This window comes from Ceratosolen solmsi, unplaced genomic scaffold (genome assembly GCF_000503995.2).
Source record: "Ceratosolen solmsi marchali unplaced genomic scaffold, CerSol_1.0 scaffold1, whole genome shotgun sequence".
Taxonomy (NCBI): Eukaryota; Metazoa; Arthropoda; class Insecta; order Hymenoptera; family Agaonidae; genus Ceratosolen; species Ceratosolen solmsi.
Window position 1 is genome coordinate 9,275,216 of NW_011948415.1, and position 17,918 is coordinate 9,293,133.

At 33.4% G+C, this 17,918-nt stretch overlaps 3 protein-coding genes across 10 annotated transcripts in view; 2 read left to right on the plus strand and 1 right to left on the minus strand.

Moving 5' to 3' along the window:
* mib1 (E3 ubiquitin-protein ligase mind bomb 1) overlaps positions 1-6,522 on the minus strand; it is an 88,814-nt gene extending 82,292 nt beyond the window's left edge. Inside the window, 8 exon segments of the mRNA XM_011507858.1 lie at positions 3,425-3,622; positions 3,983-4,224; positions 4,515-4,662; positions 4,742-5,071; positions 5,185-5,304; positions 5,482-5,682; positions 5,776-6,123; positions 6,284-6,522. Coding sequence (XP_011506160.1) covers positions 3,425-3,622; positions 3,983-4,224; positions 4,515-4,662; positions 4,742-5,071; positions 5,185-5,304; positions 5,482-5,682; positions 5,776-6,123; positions 6,284-6,385 — 1,689 coding nt within the window. The 5' untranslated portion in view covers positions 6,386-6,522.
* A 97-nt stretch (positions 6,523-6,619) lies between these two features.
* Positions 6,620-7,850, plus strand: Mpp6 (M-phase phosphoprotein 6). The gene is made up of 4 exons (XM_011507857.1): positions 6,620-6,698; positions 7,253-7,316; positions 7,388-7,479; positions 7,559-7,850. The coding sequence occupies exons 2-4, from the start codon at positions 7,260-7,262 to the stop codon at positions 7,848-7,850; spliced, it is 441 nt and encodes a 146-aa protein (XP_011506159.1). The 5' UTR covers positions 6,620-6,698; positions 7,253-7,259.
* Positions 7,851-9,370: 1,520 nt separating this feature from the next.
* Positions 9,371-17,918, plus strand: part of LOC105368757 (protein abrupt) — a 31,977-nt gene continuing 23,429 nt past the window's right edge. For 7 of the 8 annotated variants that reach the window (XM_011507867.1, XM_011507860.1, XM_011507861.1 and 4 more), the window contains exons 1-5: positions 9,371-9,981; positions 13,171-13,365; positions 13,442-13,636; positions 13,714-14,206; positions 14,294-14,356. In XM_011507867.1, coding sequence (XP_011506169.1) covers positions 9,826-9,981; positions 13,171-13,365; positions 13,442-13,636; positions 13,714-14,206; positions 14,294-14,356 — 1,102 coding nt within the window. In that variant the 5' untranslated portion in view covers positions 9,371-9,825. Of the gene's footprint in view, positions 9,982-11,213; positions 11,340-13,170; positions 13,366-13,441; positions 13,637-13,713; positions 14,207-14,293; positions 14,357-17,918 lie in introns of those variants that run through there. The other variant, XM_011507863.1, reaches the window with a different exon arrangement.

Genomic DNA, 17,918 nt, shown 5'->3' on the forward strand with positions numbered 1-17,918 from the left:
CTTTCTTCAACATCTTCAGAGATTCGTTTGCGCCGGAGAAGAGGGAAAGCGGCGGACGAAAACGAAAATCCACTACACGTGGACGCTCTGTGTGCCGAAAAAAACTCGCATTGGGACGCGGAACTGAGAAGGGAGAAAAAAGAAAGAAAAACGAACGACCGCGAAATGTTGGCAAGATTAAAGTATTTAACCGCTGCCGCGAAAACCTTATACCTCTTCGCTCTATATGTGTATGCGTACGTGTCTATGACTCTGGGGCTGGAGTTGCCTGTAAGTCTACCGACTTTTTCCAAAGACTTCACAAATTCTTTTCAACTTTTCTTCCCCCTTCTTTTGCTCCTTTTTCCACCTTTAGCGAACAAGATGCGAGATTTTCTGCATGTAACTTTAAAAAAGAAAATATCCTATCGCAGTTAAAGATGTATCTTCCCGATGATTTAAATATATTAAAAATCTCAAAATATATTTCACCCAATGTATGCCAATATTTGAATTTTACATAATACAATGTAAATATATGATAGTGAAATATCTATGTACCTAAAATGAATCCAATTTAATATAAAGAATAATTTATCAAACGCTATTATAATGAATCAAATTAAGCTAATCAAATTAATTTGGTGCATATCAAGATTATTATAATATACATAATACTTGCAGGTCCTAGCTTTTCACGGCGTTTCGTTTAATTATTAACTAATTATTAATTAAATCCTAATAGCAAGTTTAAAACAACAGGAATTTAATCATTTGAGCTTTTGCAAATTTTAATGAATGAACGAATGTAAAAATTTTATTTTCATTTAGCACTTTATTCGTAAATGTAATAAATAACTTTGTTAGGCTCGTCGTGTGGACAGAGCATTTTACCAAGTTTCTTGAGAACAAGCCGTGAATTATTGCGCACTTGTGTAGCGAATATTTATTGCACTTCTGGCTCACATTCAAAACATGGGTTGCTCAAGCCACTGAAATCCTTAACGTATATATAATTTTTAATTATTAATTATTAATTATTAGACAATTCGAGTATACGTCGCATGCAATTGAAATGGGGCGTAGTATTGGGGAAGGAAATCTTGAATATTGTAAAAACAAAATATGTTTAGCTCATATAAAATATCAGAATATCTTTAGTCATTATTCATGATAATGCATCTTGCATGGCCGTCTTGCAATGAGATTTAACGAGGTAGCTCAGCGTAGGGAAATCCGAAAAGGAAATAAAACCACGCTCGAGCTTAGAATGCCGTAAAAAATGGCTGCTTTGGATTAAGAGGATTTGGTAGAGCCGTTATCAGGCGAAATTCTCGTCGCCGGAAAAGTGGAAGTGGAATAGATGGTGTGGAGTGTGACGCGAAGAAAGAAAAAGTAGTACGGCGAGTACGGTAGATTCGTTGAAAATTTTTTATATCCGTATAACATTTTTTTTTCAAGCCTTAGTTGATTTATCATAACAATACTCTTAAATTGTTAAGTTGCGCTTCAAAAAGTTTTCGTTTCTCCCGCACTCCATTCGACCAATCCAATATTTTAAGAATAATATTTTTTCTTAATATGTACAATAATCTATAATAGTCTTAATTATTTATGCGGAAAGCAGTGACATTAGCTTAAAATTCAATTTTAATCGAAATTTTTATAAATACACCATGTATTGTATACAGCAATGAGCTAAAATCAGATTGTTTATGTCAATTATGTCATTTATGTCATTGAACTAAAGACAATCAATGATCACTTTCCAGGTGCTTCGTTATATTTCTTTTAACTACACTCTAAATCTATTAACAACAGATTTTACTAAAACAAATTATTAGCCCAAACAAAGATTTTCTTAAATAATAAAGATAATTAAATAACAATGTGTTTTTTTTTTAGAGTAAAGTGGAAGAGGCGACGTAAAGAAAATATGAAATATAGTTTTACGATTTTTCAATAAAACGAATTTTAATTAAAGTTTTGAAATATTCTTTTGAAATAATAAATTATCATTGATCTAGTATTAATTCTTACCTTAAATACGCTTTATCATATTATAACTTTTATTTCGATTAATTAATTTATTAAGATTATTATACATATAATAACAAATAATTATTATTCATATTTCATTCAATCATATTCAATATAACAAATGTTAATGTATAAAAAAATGTAATTAACTTTATACTTAATACTGAATAACCACAGAGGTCATACGATATACAATTAAAAAGAAAAAGAATAATTCAAAGAAGAAAAAAATGTTAATAAAATTCTTCCAATCAAATTCAATTATTAAAGAATAAGTGTTATTTATAAATATGTATATGAAAAACGTCACTTTCAACTTTATACTGGATACTGATTTATTTAATTAGAATTTTTCTTTCTTTTCAAATCGGAAAATTACTTTAATATAATGTAAATACCGTTGATAATTACTAAAGAAAATATAACGATAAGTGATTTCAAATCTATAGTGCTAAATTAAATAGAATTAATTTTTTAATGTGTATTTTTTTTATCAAATTCACTTTATTATTGATTAATTAATTATTCAATAAAGAATTATTGTTGTTCATTAGCTAGGACTAATTCATTAGATAATAGTAATATATAGATGTATATATAGTAATATGTAGATGTGTATATAGTAATATGTAGATGTGTATATAGTAATAATATATAATATATATATATATATATATATATATTGAAACTTCATTCATAATTTCTTTCATTCATAATTTCAACAAAATTTAATAATATTCTTATTTTAATTCATTATTCATAATTAATTAATTAGATTAGCTGCATGGATTTTATGATTAGACTTCATCTAGACTCAATCTAGTATTTAAATGCTGCATACATAATTTAAGATTCAATAATATTATGATCTAAACAAATTATGTTATACTGTTTCTTCTTTATTTTCAATTAAAAAAATTAAAAATAATACTTTGCGGTGATTATAGAGAAATGACCATTTTCACATGTATTAACAATACTTACTTCTAAAAATAAAATGTCTTATTTTTATGATAATATTTATTAAAATTATTAAAACTTACAACAGAAATACACGGTGGAAGAATATTTTATACAAAAAGCTTTATTTATTAGCTGATCTTTTTAGATGAAAATCTAATAGAAATAAATGGTACATTCCTATTTTTATATTACATCCTTAAATTATTAATATTTTGAAGCATTTAAATTTTATCTTCGTTATAAATATAAAGTAAAAGAAAACGTATAATATAGTTAAATAAACGTATAGTATTACGACTGAATAATTATAAATAATCTGAAATTCTTTGCAAGTATAAAAGAAATTTTAAACATTTCATTGAAATAGATGATAAAAAATCCTCCGATTATTAGAAATATTTTTAGAAAAATGTCTCCAACAAAATAAATAGAAAATATTTACCTGAAGACTAGGATGGCAACCAATTTCTAAAAGTGTACGAACTACTCCGGCATGCCCTTTATTAATTGCAATATGCAATGCAGTTTGACGTCTTTTATTTCGAGCATTTAGATCTGCTCCAGCTCCTGCCAATAATGCCATTACGGCTGGCTCATCACCAAATGCAGCATGATGAACTGCTCTATCACCATCCTTATCCTAAAAATGTTAATTATTAATAAGTAAAAATAGAAAAGAAACTTGTTAAAAATTTGTCGATAGGTTTATATTTTTATACAATTTAAGTCATCCTGAAATTAAGTTTACTATAAAAAAATGAAATATTTTTTCGTTCACATTTTTTCAAAAAATAAATTAAATTTCATTCGCCTCGTGACTTTACTATAATTATAACAAAAAACTTAGCATTTCCGTTCATTATAACGTATCGTGTATTTAAGATTATATTAATATCAAAAAGAAATTATTAGATCGTAGCTGTAATATTTATTACGACTATATAGAAAAATCCATGTCGACATAATTTTGAATATATTAATCATTTAAATAATGTTTCACCTCAATTTCTACATCTGCTTTATATCGAAGAAGAATTTTAATTATATCAAGGTGACCATTTTGACTTGCTGCTTGTAATGCAGTATGACCAGCAAAAATACCATTAACGTCAGCCTCGGGTCTCTTTAAACATTCCTCGCACTTTGCAGTATCACCATTTGCAGCCGTTTTTACAAGTTCTTCATTAACATCCCCAGATACATGCGTTTCGAATAATTTTTTCAAAAGTGCTGAAAGTCGTTCTGGGAAAAAACAAGAATATTAAAATTTACATGCATCTATAAATCAAGGTATTTAAAGAATTATAAAATTTATAAAGTTATACAGGTCATGAAATTAATAAATGAGCAATTATTATAGATGTATTATTAGATTGACATAATATTTTATGATGTTCAATAAACTACACTTTATATAAATTCATAATTTATGCTTATTTAAATAGATAATAGCAATAAATTTAGAAGAGATTATATTTAAAGAAATTAATTACATCGCAGGACCTATAATCTAGAAATATAATTATACCAACCACCACTACTGTTTCCTGTTACACTACCATCACTGCTTGCTACTTTCGTTACAGCTTGTGGATTATACGTCCAAGATGTACTGCAAACTTCTACCTTCAGATCACCATCGTGATAAATTTGTTGGACCCTTCCAATTTTTCCTAACGTCTGTAAACAAAATTTTGTTTCTCAAAATGTCTTACAAATTCAATTACTTTATATTATTTAAGGATAAATGTAAATATACCGGTGCCATAGCTTCAGCCCACTCCCCATGACCACGCTGTAATAATTTAATTTTATCTAAATCATTGCAAATTTGTACTAAATCTCCAACGGCAAATGAAGGATTATCAGTGATTGAATTTATAACCGGCACTGATATTTGCACTTTTGTTAATACAGCAGGATTAAATGTCCAACGATTTCCGCTAGGATAAGAAACTACAATATCATGGTCTTCGTCGATACCAACAACGGTCCCAGTAGCACTGAGGCATTCAAACATGCCGTCAGTCCAACCTCCGTGCCCTTGTTGAAGCGAATCTACTATTTCATATTCCAAGTCAACATTAACCTTTTAAAAAAAAGAGAGAGAGTAAATAGCAAATGAAATAAATATGCACAAAAGATTTTTAAACACTAATAAACGTAATGATTTGTAACGATCCAATTATATCGTCAATGTACCTGATCTCCTATTTGAAGGCCATGAGGACCAGCACGTCCTGGACCTTGTTCTCCAAGAAGTGGTAAATGATCTCTATATACAGTCTGTCCTTTAGCATCATTAACTACTTTTAAATCAGCCTACAATAAAGTTATCATTTTCAATAGAAAGAAAAAAAATTGAATTATACCTTTAGTTATTAGTTTAATTGTAGTAGTTCAGCGTGATTATTTAAATAATGATAAGACTACCGTAGAAGTTAGTCATACAAGACCACTGTACGTTTCCAATGTAATGACAATCATAAAAATACTAACCATCCCTTCAAAACCAACACGATACAAATTTTTGGCACTATTATCCCAAATAACATAAGCAGCTGAACGTGGACTTGCTGCAGACCAATCTTGAATCTCATTAACTTTTCCTCTGCGTCCATTTCCTCCATCTTGATCCTCCCATTGCCAATCGACGCCTCTTACAACTCTGGCTCCTGGAAAAATACCTCGTATTGCTATCTAAAAGTAATAAAAACAAAAAAGTAATTATTTAACTTTTCAACAACCATGGAAATATAGTATTCATATTTTATTGTATTTCATTCTATTTACTTTTTTACTTTTTCTTCTTGGCTCCAAAAGAACTCTTTCGCTCCCTGGTGTTGCAATTCTATAAAATCTGTGACGTAGATGATGCTTATCTCCATGATAACAAATAGAGCACAAGTCATAATTATTACATTCCGCGCACTTCCATCTAATCCCAAAAATTGGTTGTTGTCTGCAAGTATCGCACATAGTTCCATCGTGTTTAACACCGGTTGGCGCTGAATCTAAAATACGTAAATCGAAAGCTCCGGAGCATCTATAATTGGCTGCTGTACCATTGTCCCAGACGACAACCACTTCCTCGGGTGATTCAAAATTTCGAACTGTCCCCACATGCCCTTCCCCGCCATCCTTAAAAATCAAAATATATTCTGAAATGTTATTCAAACATACAACGACAACAGTTCAATAAATCTTTAATAGAAATATATAACTTCAATAATTATTCAAAAATAAACAAACAAATACGTACATTTTACTAAATATAAGTTATAACCTCATATTAACTAACCTGTTTTCCCCATTTCCATTCAGGACCTCGAATTACCCTGGCACCGACGCCTTCCATCATAAATCGCGTCGTCCGAGTTCCCGTACTCGCACTAGCTTCCATCGTTTATTCTAATCAAATATCTTAAAAAATACTAATCTTTATAAAAAGAAAAATTCCATTTACACTAAATTGACTGCCATGTTAGACTAATTGTCAAAATTACTGTACAGTATCTTATATTCATATATTACTTTACCACTATTGTACAGTTAATGCATGTGTTTATAAGGTGCATACAAGTGCCGTGGCTGGCGCTAAATGTTAACTGCAAATGTTTTTGTCATATCATAATAGTCACTGGTGAAAGAAGAATTTTTTTTATAATTTCAATTTATTTAAATTTAGAGTCGAAAGTGAAGAACGAATTTTGCAGGTAGGCTTTCCATCGCTATCGCTTAGTCCCATTATAAAATCGTCATTTTACAACAATTTATTATACTTCGATTATTCCATATATTTGCCAATAGAATTTCTTAATAAAACATTAAAGAATATCATCTAATGAAAAGCATTATCCATTGAAATATTATTTTATTTGCTTATTTACTGTTTAACGTCAAATTTACCGTTAACTTGTCCAGTCACTGAGGTGGAATAATAATTGATAATAATAAACTGATAGTGGAATAATAATTCACATAAGTTAAAAAAGATTCATCTTTGAATTTAATCTTGTTCGATCTTGCAGTTTATCAATGTGGATACCTAACCTTATTAATTAACCAACAATACTGAAAATACTGAAAAATATAGAAATTTAATGTAATTTATGAAAAATTTATGAATTACTTTTTTTCATTGAATAAATTTTTTGAATAAATAAATTCAATTTCGAAAGTTATAAATATTTGAATATTTTTATTTTAAAATTGTTTATTAAAGAATTATTAAAAATTACAATTACATATATATATATATATATATTAGATTGAAAATGGCCTCGAAAGATTCAAACAAGATTAGTTTGTCAAAATCAATCCTAGAAATGAAAGTAAGTATAAAAATATTGATAATTTAATTTTATTTATTTTGAATTATATTTATCGATAAGTTCATATTTAGTTTATGAAAAAAACAAAAGATAAAGTTGATAAGCAAGCATATCAAAAAGAAGGCGAAGAGTATTTTAATAAGCAAGGTTTAGCAAAACATGCGTAAGTATAATTTTGCATGCTGCAACTTTTGTGTACCATTGACTTATTAGACTCAATATTTTAATTATTTCTTTTACAGTGGACGATATATTATCGAACCAAGTTATATTTTATGTGAACAGTTAATCGATGGAAGATTAAGTTTCCATGGAGAAAATAATGAAATTGAAAGAATAATGGAACACGAAGCCCAAGAAAAGAAAGAAAATAATAATAAAATAAAATATAATGAAACCGATATATCAGACAAACAAATGTCTAAAATTTGGAAATCTACTACTAAAATTAACGTACATAATATTAGCCGCAATAGGGAGAACAGTAACGAGCCCAGAAGAAAGAAACCTAAATTTTTAAAGCCTGTAGATTAAAAATATTGATTTATTTTAGTTTAGTTAACATGATTATACTGAAAATACATATTAAAAGTAAAATTATAATTATTTAAATTACATTGCGATAGAAAAATATAGTTTTATTACTTCTGTACATACACATCCTAAACTGGCCATGTAAAATGCTATTTTCAGTAAATAAACCAAAGTGTTTCAAATTTTTTTTTTCTTGCCAAAAGCCTAAATTTTTGTTCTCGTTTCATACGAATTAATTATTGTCATTGCATTAGGCTGGATTATAGAAATTCTTATGAATATTATTTTATTTTTTTAATTGAATTTTACCACTCATTTATATTAAGTATATATTGAAAAGAACCGTATTTTTTCTATAATTAATAAGTCATTCTTTATATGTACAAAAAATGATTGTCAAACAAATACTAATACCCAAATTATATATCAATTATCTAACTCAATGCATAATAAAATTTTAGTTTATAATAAAAATGTGCACTGTGTTAATTTTCGAATTACTAATGTTAATCTATTTGAGATAACTATATTCCTTATGACTTTGTTATAATTTTCATACTAAATAATCAGATTTAGTCTCTAATTAATTTTATTTGATGTAAAATAAGAAAGAATCCATTGATAGTTTAAACCTGTAGATCAAAGAAAAAAAAATATTTTCAATAATATTCATTATTTTACATACTCTATAATTTATAGAGATATTAATGTGCTGTTTAAAATTACAGTGCATACGTAGTATTTTCAGTATTCTATTTTAATTTTAATATTCATTGCAATAATTATGTCATTGGTATATAAATGATTTATGCCTCTACCAAGTTCTTAATAATAGAGTGAAAGAAGTCTCGATTAGCACATAAAATTAATTTTTATTTATATATGGATATGCATGATGCATATAGGGATACACACTTATGTATATATATATATATATATATATATATATATATATATATGAGCATGGGTATGAATGAATTTGACAGGTGAAGTCAAGTATACTGGATCATACGAAATAACTGTTTAGATTTATACAATTGATTTATATATCAAAACCTAAATAAGATACTTTGATCGAAGAAAGTAATCAACGCATACAATATGCTCGTGCACACACACGCGCGCACACTCATTCCGCAGAGGCATATACGTATTTACATAAATACAGAGTATAATTTTTCGTATTTTTATCGGTCTGCATTTAAGTAATAACAACAACGATTTTAAAACATAACTAGCTTAAGGAAAGGTTTGACTAATATTAAATAATTTAATTGCGATTATTATTGTCTTATGAGAAAAGTATAAATTGTTAAGAAGATACTTAAGAGTTACGAGTCGTAAAATCTAATCAATCTATTCTTGAATGAATTTGCTTAGTTGGCTTCAAAAAAAAAACGACACATGTTTATTACAGAATTCAAATGTAAAACGATTTTCGTAAAGTTTCCTAATGAAAGAGACAACGTAAAACAATAGCAACCAAGATAATTCATGCGGTAAATTTCGTATGCCCAATTTTACTTCACAAACGCGAAATTCAGATATAAACTTATTTCATTAAGTAAATAAAATCACTTTACTTTGATAATTACGACTCAAGGACGTATAACAATTATCACATACCATATCCCTAATATCGCTCTACTATTCAAAAGCCAATTGCATTCATTCCTTTACACATGATTTGCCAATTCTCGATTCTTATGCATTTAATTTTTTGCTCCCGAGGCGGCCTCCCAGGCTCGCGAATCCAACAAGACAAAACCATCCGACAGGTATACCAAACTACCACCGATTGACCCCCAAATTCGATCATATCACTCGGGATTTTACCATCAAGTCGGGCTTTATTCGTTCGATCGCCTCGCCAGGTTTTTCACCTCGGCTCACATTCGCAAAAGCACGTGCTACCACCAGGTCTTTTAATAATTTCATTTTAAATACAAACGCCCATTTAATTAATTTAATACGCATGCGCGCGACACCACAAACATTCTGTTCCACATTTCCAATCGCGTTCCTCCACTCCGTCCTACTAAACACTCAGAAGGCCGTATTCCGTGTACGTGAAATATCAGAAGCAAGTACACAGAAAGAAGTAACAGTTAATGGGATCTTAAGACCACTCGTAAGAACAGAACTTGATTATTAAGAAATTCACTCGTTATAATAACCGACCGTCCATTCCGTTTAAGTCGAAATCAAATACGGAGATCAAATCGGGTGCACGCGTGACTATTAGGATGTAAGGGGGATTGGGAAGAGAGGAGGGGTCGATAGGCGCGGATCACGTAGTGTCGGGCAGACGAGAGCGCACAGCGACCAATCCAAGTAAAATTCATTTAACAGCTAAAGCACGAGGAGCCGTGTCGTAATTCCGCACTCTTAACGATCCTCTAGTTAGATTTATAGTACGCGAAAGTAACAAAAGATGGGAGTGCTCGGCCCCCTCCGTCTCGTTAACGAGGCCTGAATGCTCGCAACCGTGCTGAAAGTCGCATCGCGAGGGAGCGGCGGAAAGAGAGAGAGAGAGAGAGAGAGAGAGAGAGGCAGGCTGCGTTGAGTCGATCGGTAGAGCGAGGCTGGGTCGAGCGGTAACCAGGATCGCCGATATTGTGGCGGTGCCGAGGCGCACGGGTGTACAGGCGCTCGTTGGCTTTTTTCCCAAAAGAAAATGGCTACCATCTGTCATCGGGTGGGCAGTAGTGGGAGCAATCGGCTTTCAGGCGCTCACGACGCACTTCGGCTCGCGTATCCTGTACGCGCTCAAACGCTGGCCACCCTCGGGGCCCGGGGGCCGACGACGTCGATGAGGGGGTTGGGACGGGAGAGGCGAGCGACGATTGCATGCGCGAGCGCGAGCGGCCTCACGATGGGCAATGGAGGAGGGGGTGGAGAAGAAAAACGATTTATAAATTACGTAAGGTCGTGGCGAGTGACGCGTGGCTTGCGTCGATGAAAATATTATCGTCTCTTATTAATTTCTGTTGGCGCTCGGTCGAGGAATCGCGCGGAGCAGAGCCACACATCGCGACAGCAGCATCGCAGAAGCACACGACGGTGCACGCTCGCGTATGTACGTGTCGTCACCGCGAGAGTGCGGGGGAGAGAGATAGAGCGAAGCCGCGCGCGCACAGAAGGCGGGGGCCTGCTGTGACCGAACGAGCGAGGGAGAGAGAAAAGAGAGAGATAACGCGAGTGAGCGAGGGCACTGGGAAAACGGGGACTGGGCCGAGGAGCCGTGCGCGCGCTCGCGTGCAAGAGAGAGAGAGAGAGAGAGAGAGAGATAGATCGTGTAGCGCGAGCGAGGGTGGGAGGGAAGGAGGGAGAACGCGAGAGCGAGGCGCGAGAGCAGCGCAGGCCGCGGCGCAGCAGTCGGAGCGAGAGTCCGCACGAAACGGCCGTGCGAGTAGCGCAGCAGAGGAAGTAAGAAGAGATCGAAGAAAGAAGGGAAACGAAACGACGAGGACGCGCCAGCGAACGAAAGTGAGAAAGGTTGCGCAGTGCGTGAGAATAGCTAAGGGCATCGGGGACCCGGTGTACAAGAGATTATCCGCATCTTTGCAGCCGTCATTAGTGGTCGACACTTGACAAGCGACGTGTATATTTACAAGCAACGGCCAGAGGCCTTGAGAGCGCTTAACGCCTGTCGAGTGTCGCGGACGCGCGTTCCCCAAGCGCGGGGATCCATCCGTCCGTTCGTTCGTCCGTTCGTCCGTTCGTCCGTTCGTCCGTTCGTCCATCCGTCCATCCGTCCATCCGTCCATCCGTCCATCCGTCCATCCGTACATTCGTTTATCCGTCCGTCAATCCATTCGTTCATCCATCAATCCGTCCATCTATTCGTCCGTCCATCCGTCCGTCTGTCGATCTGTCCATGTATCCATCAACCCAGCCAATTCACCCATCCAAACCACCCAACCAAACCACCCATCCAATACACCCATCCATCCATCCATCCATCCATCCATCTATCCATCAATCTATACATCCATCCATCCATCCATCCGTCCAACCAGCCAAGCCCCCTCCCGTCCCTTCAACGCCCCTTACCGTCAACTCCTTTCCTTTCCCGAAACCCTCCTCGACTCGCGCCTCCTCCCCCCTCGCCATCGCCCGAACCCCCCTTTAACCGACCAACCGCCGCCGACGTCGCTGTACCCCTCTCCCACTCCGCCCCCTTCAGCCGCCTACCCATTTGCTCTATATAGAGAGCCTGGGCACTTGTCAGCTTTCCTCGGGCGATATTCGTGTGGGCCCAGAGCCGTACCCTCGCGCTTGTGGAGGCGCGCGTGGCGGGCGGGTGATCAATAGTTTTCGTTGCGCCGTTCGCGCTTGCACGAGCAAAAAACAAGGCTTTAGGGCCGTGCGCCCTCCATCGTTTACCGTCCCTCGTCGTCTCTGCTACCCCCCGCGCCCCAGCCCCCACCCTCGCTACTCCACTACAACCCCATCCTACCCTCACCCGCCAGTCACCCACACGCGCGCGCGCGATTACACGCACACAGCCACCCACCCCCTCTGGCCCCTCTGTAACAACCTCCCTCCCCACCCACCCCTTCACCCTCTCCCGGGACCCTTCTTCCATCAAACACCCGCCCCGCGCTCAACGTCACGACGGCCCCTTTTTTGTTTTACGCGCTGCACGACGAACGAACGAACGTACGTACGTACGTACGTACGTACGTACGCACGCACGCACGCACGCACGAGGCACGGTGAGGCGAGGCGAAGAGGCGAAGAGAGAGAGAGAGAGAGACCTTGTTTCGGCTCTCGATTTACCTCGAAAATTTTTACCCTCCACGACCGTGGCTTTTCTTCCCCCGATCGTAGACTTTCGTCATCGCTTCCCTACCCCACCTTCTTCCTCATCACTTTTTCAATGGGCTATTCCGTTACCATACGTAAGGTCGACCTTTTACATCTGGCCCCATCACTTCGATTGTTTATTCACGCTCGTACGCGCGCTTCCGTCTGTCTAAGCTAAGCTCGTTACGTTAAGCATTCATTCATCAAAATAATTATATAATTGAATCGAAGTTAACTTAGCTTTATTTAAAGGAACATTCCCTGATCATTTATTAATTTGTGTGCTATCTGTACGCGCGCGCGTGAATGTGTGTGTATGCTCGCGTACGCGCGCGGTCGAACTGTATACTGTGCGAATATGTGCAAGCACGCACATATACCTATATATATATATATATATATATATACATGCATGCATGTAGGCATGTGTGCATGCATATGCACTGTATATGCTTTGTGTGGATACTTGTATGTACTGATGAACGCCTTTGTTTTATTGCAATTATAGGTAGGCATTATGGGCTCCAGTCAGCAATTTTCCCTGCGATGGAATAACTACCTTAAGCACATTACATCTGCGTTTGACACATTACGTTCAGATGAAGATCTTGTGGATGTGACACTAAGCTGCGAGGGTAAAAGAATTAGAGCACACAAAATGCTGTTATCGGCATGTAGTACATATTTTCGAGATTTGTTTAAGGTAAGAAAACAGCTTTGTGTTGGAACCGTTTTGTTGCCACTATTCTATTTAATATTGTATTGTTTTTTTCAACCAGGAAAATCCTTGTCAGCATCCGGTTATTATATTCAGAAATGTAAAATTTGATGATCTAGCTGCATTAGTTGACTTTATTTATCAAGGAGAAGTTAATGTCGTTCAAGAACAATTGGACAGTTTCATGACAACCGCTGAACTATTAGCAGTGCAAGGACTCACCGATGGTTCAAGAAAAGATGACAACTTAGCAGATGTTTGTATCGCGATTGTCCATTTAAAAATTAGACAAATATTTATGAGTAGTTGTGTAAATAAATTTTGTATTCTCAGGATGATGTGGAAATTCCCAGTGAACCGGAAGTACAATTAAGGAATGTAGCCGGAAGAGTAATAACAAACAACAGGGGAAATAAGTCACCTTGTTCGCCATTACCATATCACTCGATAGATACACAAAAATCTGAAGCACCACCAAATAAAAGAAGAAAATGTCGGGAAAATTCAAATACACACTCGGAAAAGTCGTACAGGCATACTTTTTCTCCTAAAAACGCCGACAATGCCAAATCAGATAGTCAAACAGCATCTGATCCAGTTGAAATAATTCCTTTAATGCCAAATTTGAAATCGGAAATGCCTGAATATTTAGAACAAGATGGGAGTAGTTGTAGTTACGAAGAACAAGCCGCAGGTGATAATTCTAATAAATTAGATGATAATCCAGATATATTGGAAAATGATCAGAAGCCAGATATTACGCAAACCTTTTACTCAAACCAATCTTCAACCGATACTTTAGATGCATCTAAGTCATCAGATATAGGTTAATACACTTTTATTTCATTCAATTATAATGCGCACATTTGCAATGATTAATTAATTAATGAATTAATGTGAAATATTGAAACAGGTTATTTACTTTCCAAGCCCGGTACAAGTTTTGGGGAAAGGATATTACACGAATCGATTCAAGGTGAGTCAATCAATCTCATATGATCTATTGTATTATTTGCCATAGATGCCATTAATTTTTTCATTTACCTTGATAAATACGAGCTTTAAAAAATTGATTATGGTTTAATTATCTTCAAATTAGCTTATCGAGTAATGGCAACTACTGTAAATATTATTTTTGTACTTCATATGCATCCACAAATTTAATTATTACATTATAGAGTTTATTAATTAAATTTTAGGGTGTAATATTGGTACAATATATTCCTAAGACTCCATAGTCTATAGAAAGTAACTAATTTTTTAAAACAATTTTCTAATTTCTATTACGGGTCTTTTTTCTATGGAATATGGATTTTGTGAATCATTTAACATCTACTGGAAATGTGTCATAAAATTAATATTTATCTATTATATTAGAAAGGGGTAGTTAGCTAATAAACCTCACTCATTAAAAATTAAATACAATGGCTTAATAGCCTTTGCAGCTTTGCATTATCATACTTGCATACGGATGAATCTGGTACAAAAAAAAAAAAAAAAAAAAAAAAAAAAAATTGGGGAAAATGGGAAAAAAAAAAAAAAAAAAAAAAAAAAAAAAAAAACTTGGGTGAAAATGGAAACAATAATAAAAATGGACTTTCACTTCTTTATTATTGTTTGAAAGTGCACAAAAATCTTTCATAGTCTCTAAGATATATTGTTTATAACATTTGCCACATTTCATGGACCTGAATTTATTTCTCCTCTAATGTATCATTTAAATTTGTGAAATTTCCTTCAAGATATTAAGTTACGTATTTCCTTGCAATAGCGTGTGTGTGTATATATATAATTATGTACTTATATGTGTGTGTGCACACGCGCGCACATGCATAAAAAAAAAAATTTTTTCTTTTATTTTGATTCATTTAAAAATTGTATATACAAGTCTTTATTTATTCAATTTGTTATTCGAATTTATAATGTAATGACTATTAAGGTACTCGTTACTCGAATAATGCCGAAGAATTTGTCTGCTTAAATCAACACAATATAAATTTAATTTCACTTGAAATTTTTATAAAAACAAAAACGAATTTTCTATTATGTTTGTTTCTTATTTGTGTTTCTTTAATTAGAATATTTGTAAGCATTAATCAGGTTCACATCCTTTCATATAATATATTTATAAATACGAAAATTATGTGGTGAATTGTATGGCGATTAGTAAGTGACACTTGTCTATTGCAAGCTCTTCTACTTTCGTTGACTTTCAATCAATTAATTCTTATAGTGTGTACAGAGTGCATGAACTTTTGAATGTAAAAACTTGTGTGGTGAAGATAATCGGGTGTAGGTTGATTTGTAGTCCTTAGTAAGCATTGCCAAGTGCTGTATGTGTGCCGACAATCACTAATGTTCCTTCTATATAACTTTAAAATGAGGCCACCACTGTTTCCTTAAGCATAATTGTAATACTAAAATAATTATTGACACAATCAAAATAATTAGTGCGATATTCGACGATTGCACGGGGTTGCTACTGTTGATACAGCCGCGGTGGCTACTCTCTTTATCACTCTCACATTACATTCCGATTGAGAATTTAATCTGCGGACTTGATATTTATTTTTACAAATAAGTGATAATAATACATTATGACCCATTAAAATTAATCGGTGCAAGCTTAAACAGAGATCTTAAAAATTTTCAGTTTATTACGTTAGCAACCGAGGAGCCGATTGTGAATGGAAATTGACTTTGTGAGTGCGCGTATGTTCAATTACTCGTTAAATATTATATCAAACATTGCACTCGCGATTGTAAATAAGTCGACAGAATTAGAAAATATTAATATGCATACAATCGATAATAATATAATTACATGTTATTTATAGATTTTGAGTAAATTTGCAGTAGTTAGAACAACGCACTAATTACGTATGAATTTTTTCAATTTTCTCGAGATGGAAAATATTTAAATCAATATTAGGTCATTGCGTACTATGTACTCTTAGATAAAATGTACTCCGTTTGTTTCTCTACGTCGTCGTTTCATTGCAAAAGTACGTTATACTTTAGTGTTCGAATCATGTAGTGGCCTTGTGTCCTTAGGCGTATCAGCACATTTATTATACAACTTTATTCCAACAATTTTTCATATTACATAATGACAATTGCATTGGTGGTGGTAGAGGTGAGAGTGGCATGCGAGCGTTTATTATTTTAGGTGATTTGTCTCCTTTCAGGTAAATTATATTTTGAAACTTTCTTTATTTCATACTAGTAAATTGATAATTAACATGGAATATTAGTAGGTAAGTATAATATTGATCTAGTAACAATTTGGCATGAAATTTCTTCTGAAAGCTTTTGTAAAATGAAGTATGAAAAGGCTTGTCTTCGATATTTGAAATTTGACAAACATTAGCTTATCACACCGCTAAATTAAATATGATGTATCACGAATTAAATTATGCTGTATTAAGATGAAAAAAGCAAGCTGATTGCTATGTCATTGTTGTTGTTGTTGTTATTATTATTATTATTATTATTATTATTATTATTATTATTATTATTATTACTATTATTATTATTATTTTATTATAATCGTAAGAAGGGATAATAATGAGGACAATAGAATGTTAATTAATACAGTTAATTTGAAATCTAAAAGTGCAAATTTTCTTTCTATTATCAAACTAAAGGTATTTTCTTTTTAGTATTCCTTACTTAAAAAATTTAATTGAAAGCAAAACAAAAACAAATACAAAATCAGAATAAATTATAAGAAGAATAGAATTAGTTTCTAACATCAATTAATTATCTTGCAATTATATGCTTGTAATATAATTTTTTCGCATATTTTTAATAAAGAGAATAATATCTTATAAACTTTAACATCATTAAATATGGATTTACTATGTAAAATTACGTAAATGTCATGAATAAATTTCTGATAATCATAGGTCTGTATCTATAATTCTAAAAACCGTCTTTAATGAAAATAGTTTTTCAATGAACGGCTATGTGCGAGTAAAGTCTTTAATTTTAAAATATTCGCTTCTAAGCTATTAATAATGAATTCTTCTACTACATTCATAAAAACACTCCCATGAATGTTACGTTGATACATGCAGTCGCATACATATGATATTCGTTTACTCAACGACTGCCAAAATAATACATCTATTTTTTTTTCTTTTTTTTCTTTTTTAGAGTAGACAATATCTATTAAAATTTATTATCGTGCGACGCGCATAAAGTAGACGTAAGTGAAGGCTTAATATAACGAACCGTAATATTACAATGGAATTGCTTATGAAAATAAATACCAGCTACCATAGCATCGTTCGCATATCTAAACCAAGTACTATTTATCATATATTTAATTATTTAATGTACTTGTGTATTTATAGACGATATAAATGAATTATCAACATCGATGTATTGAACTCATCGATATAAAATCAATTTTTTTCATTACATCAATGAATGTATAGTTAAATAAAGTTAAATACTTTTATGTTATATTTGAATTGTTTATTAAATCAAACATTGATATTTGACACTTTATGCATCGAAACAAATTTCATTAA

Excerpts from the sequence above, each read along its gene's own strand:
- Mpp6 (XM_011507857.1), top strand. The coding sequence starts at position 7,260 with ATGGCCTCGAAAGATTCAAACAAGATTAGTTTGTCAAAATCAATCCTA. Across the intron at positions 7,317-7,387 it reads AATCAATCCTAGAAATGAAA|TTTATGAAAAAAACAAAAGA; the intron begins GTAAGTATAAAA and ends GTTCATATTTAG. Across the intron at positions 7,480-7,558 it reads CAAGGTTTAGCAAAACATGC|TGGACGATATATTATCGAAC; the intron begins GTAAGTATAATT and ends TTTCTTTTACAG.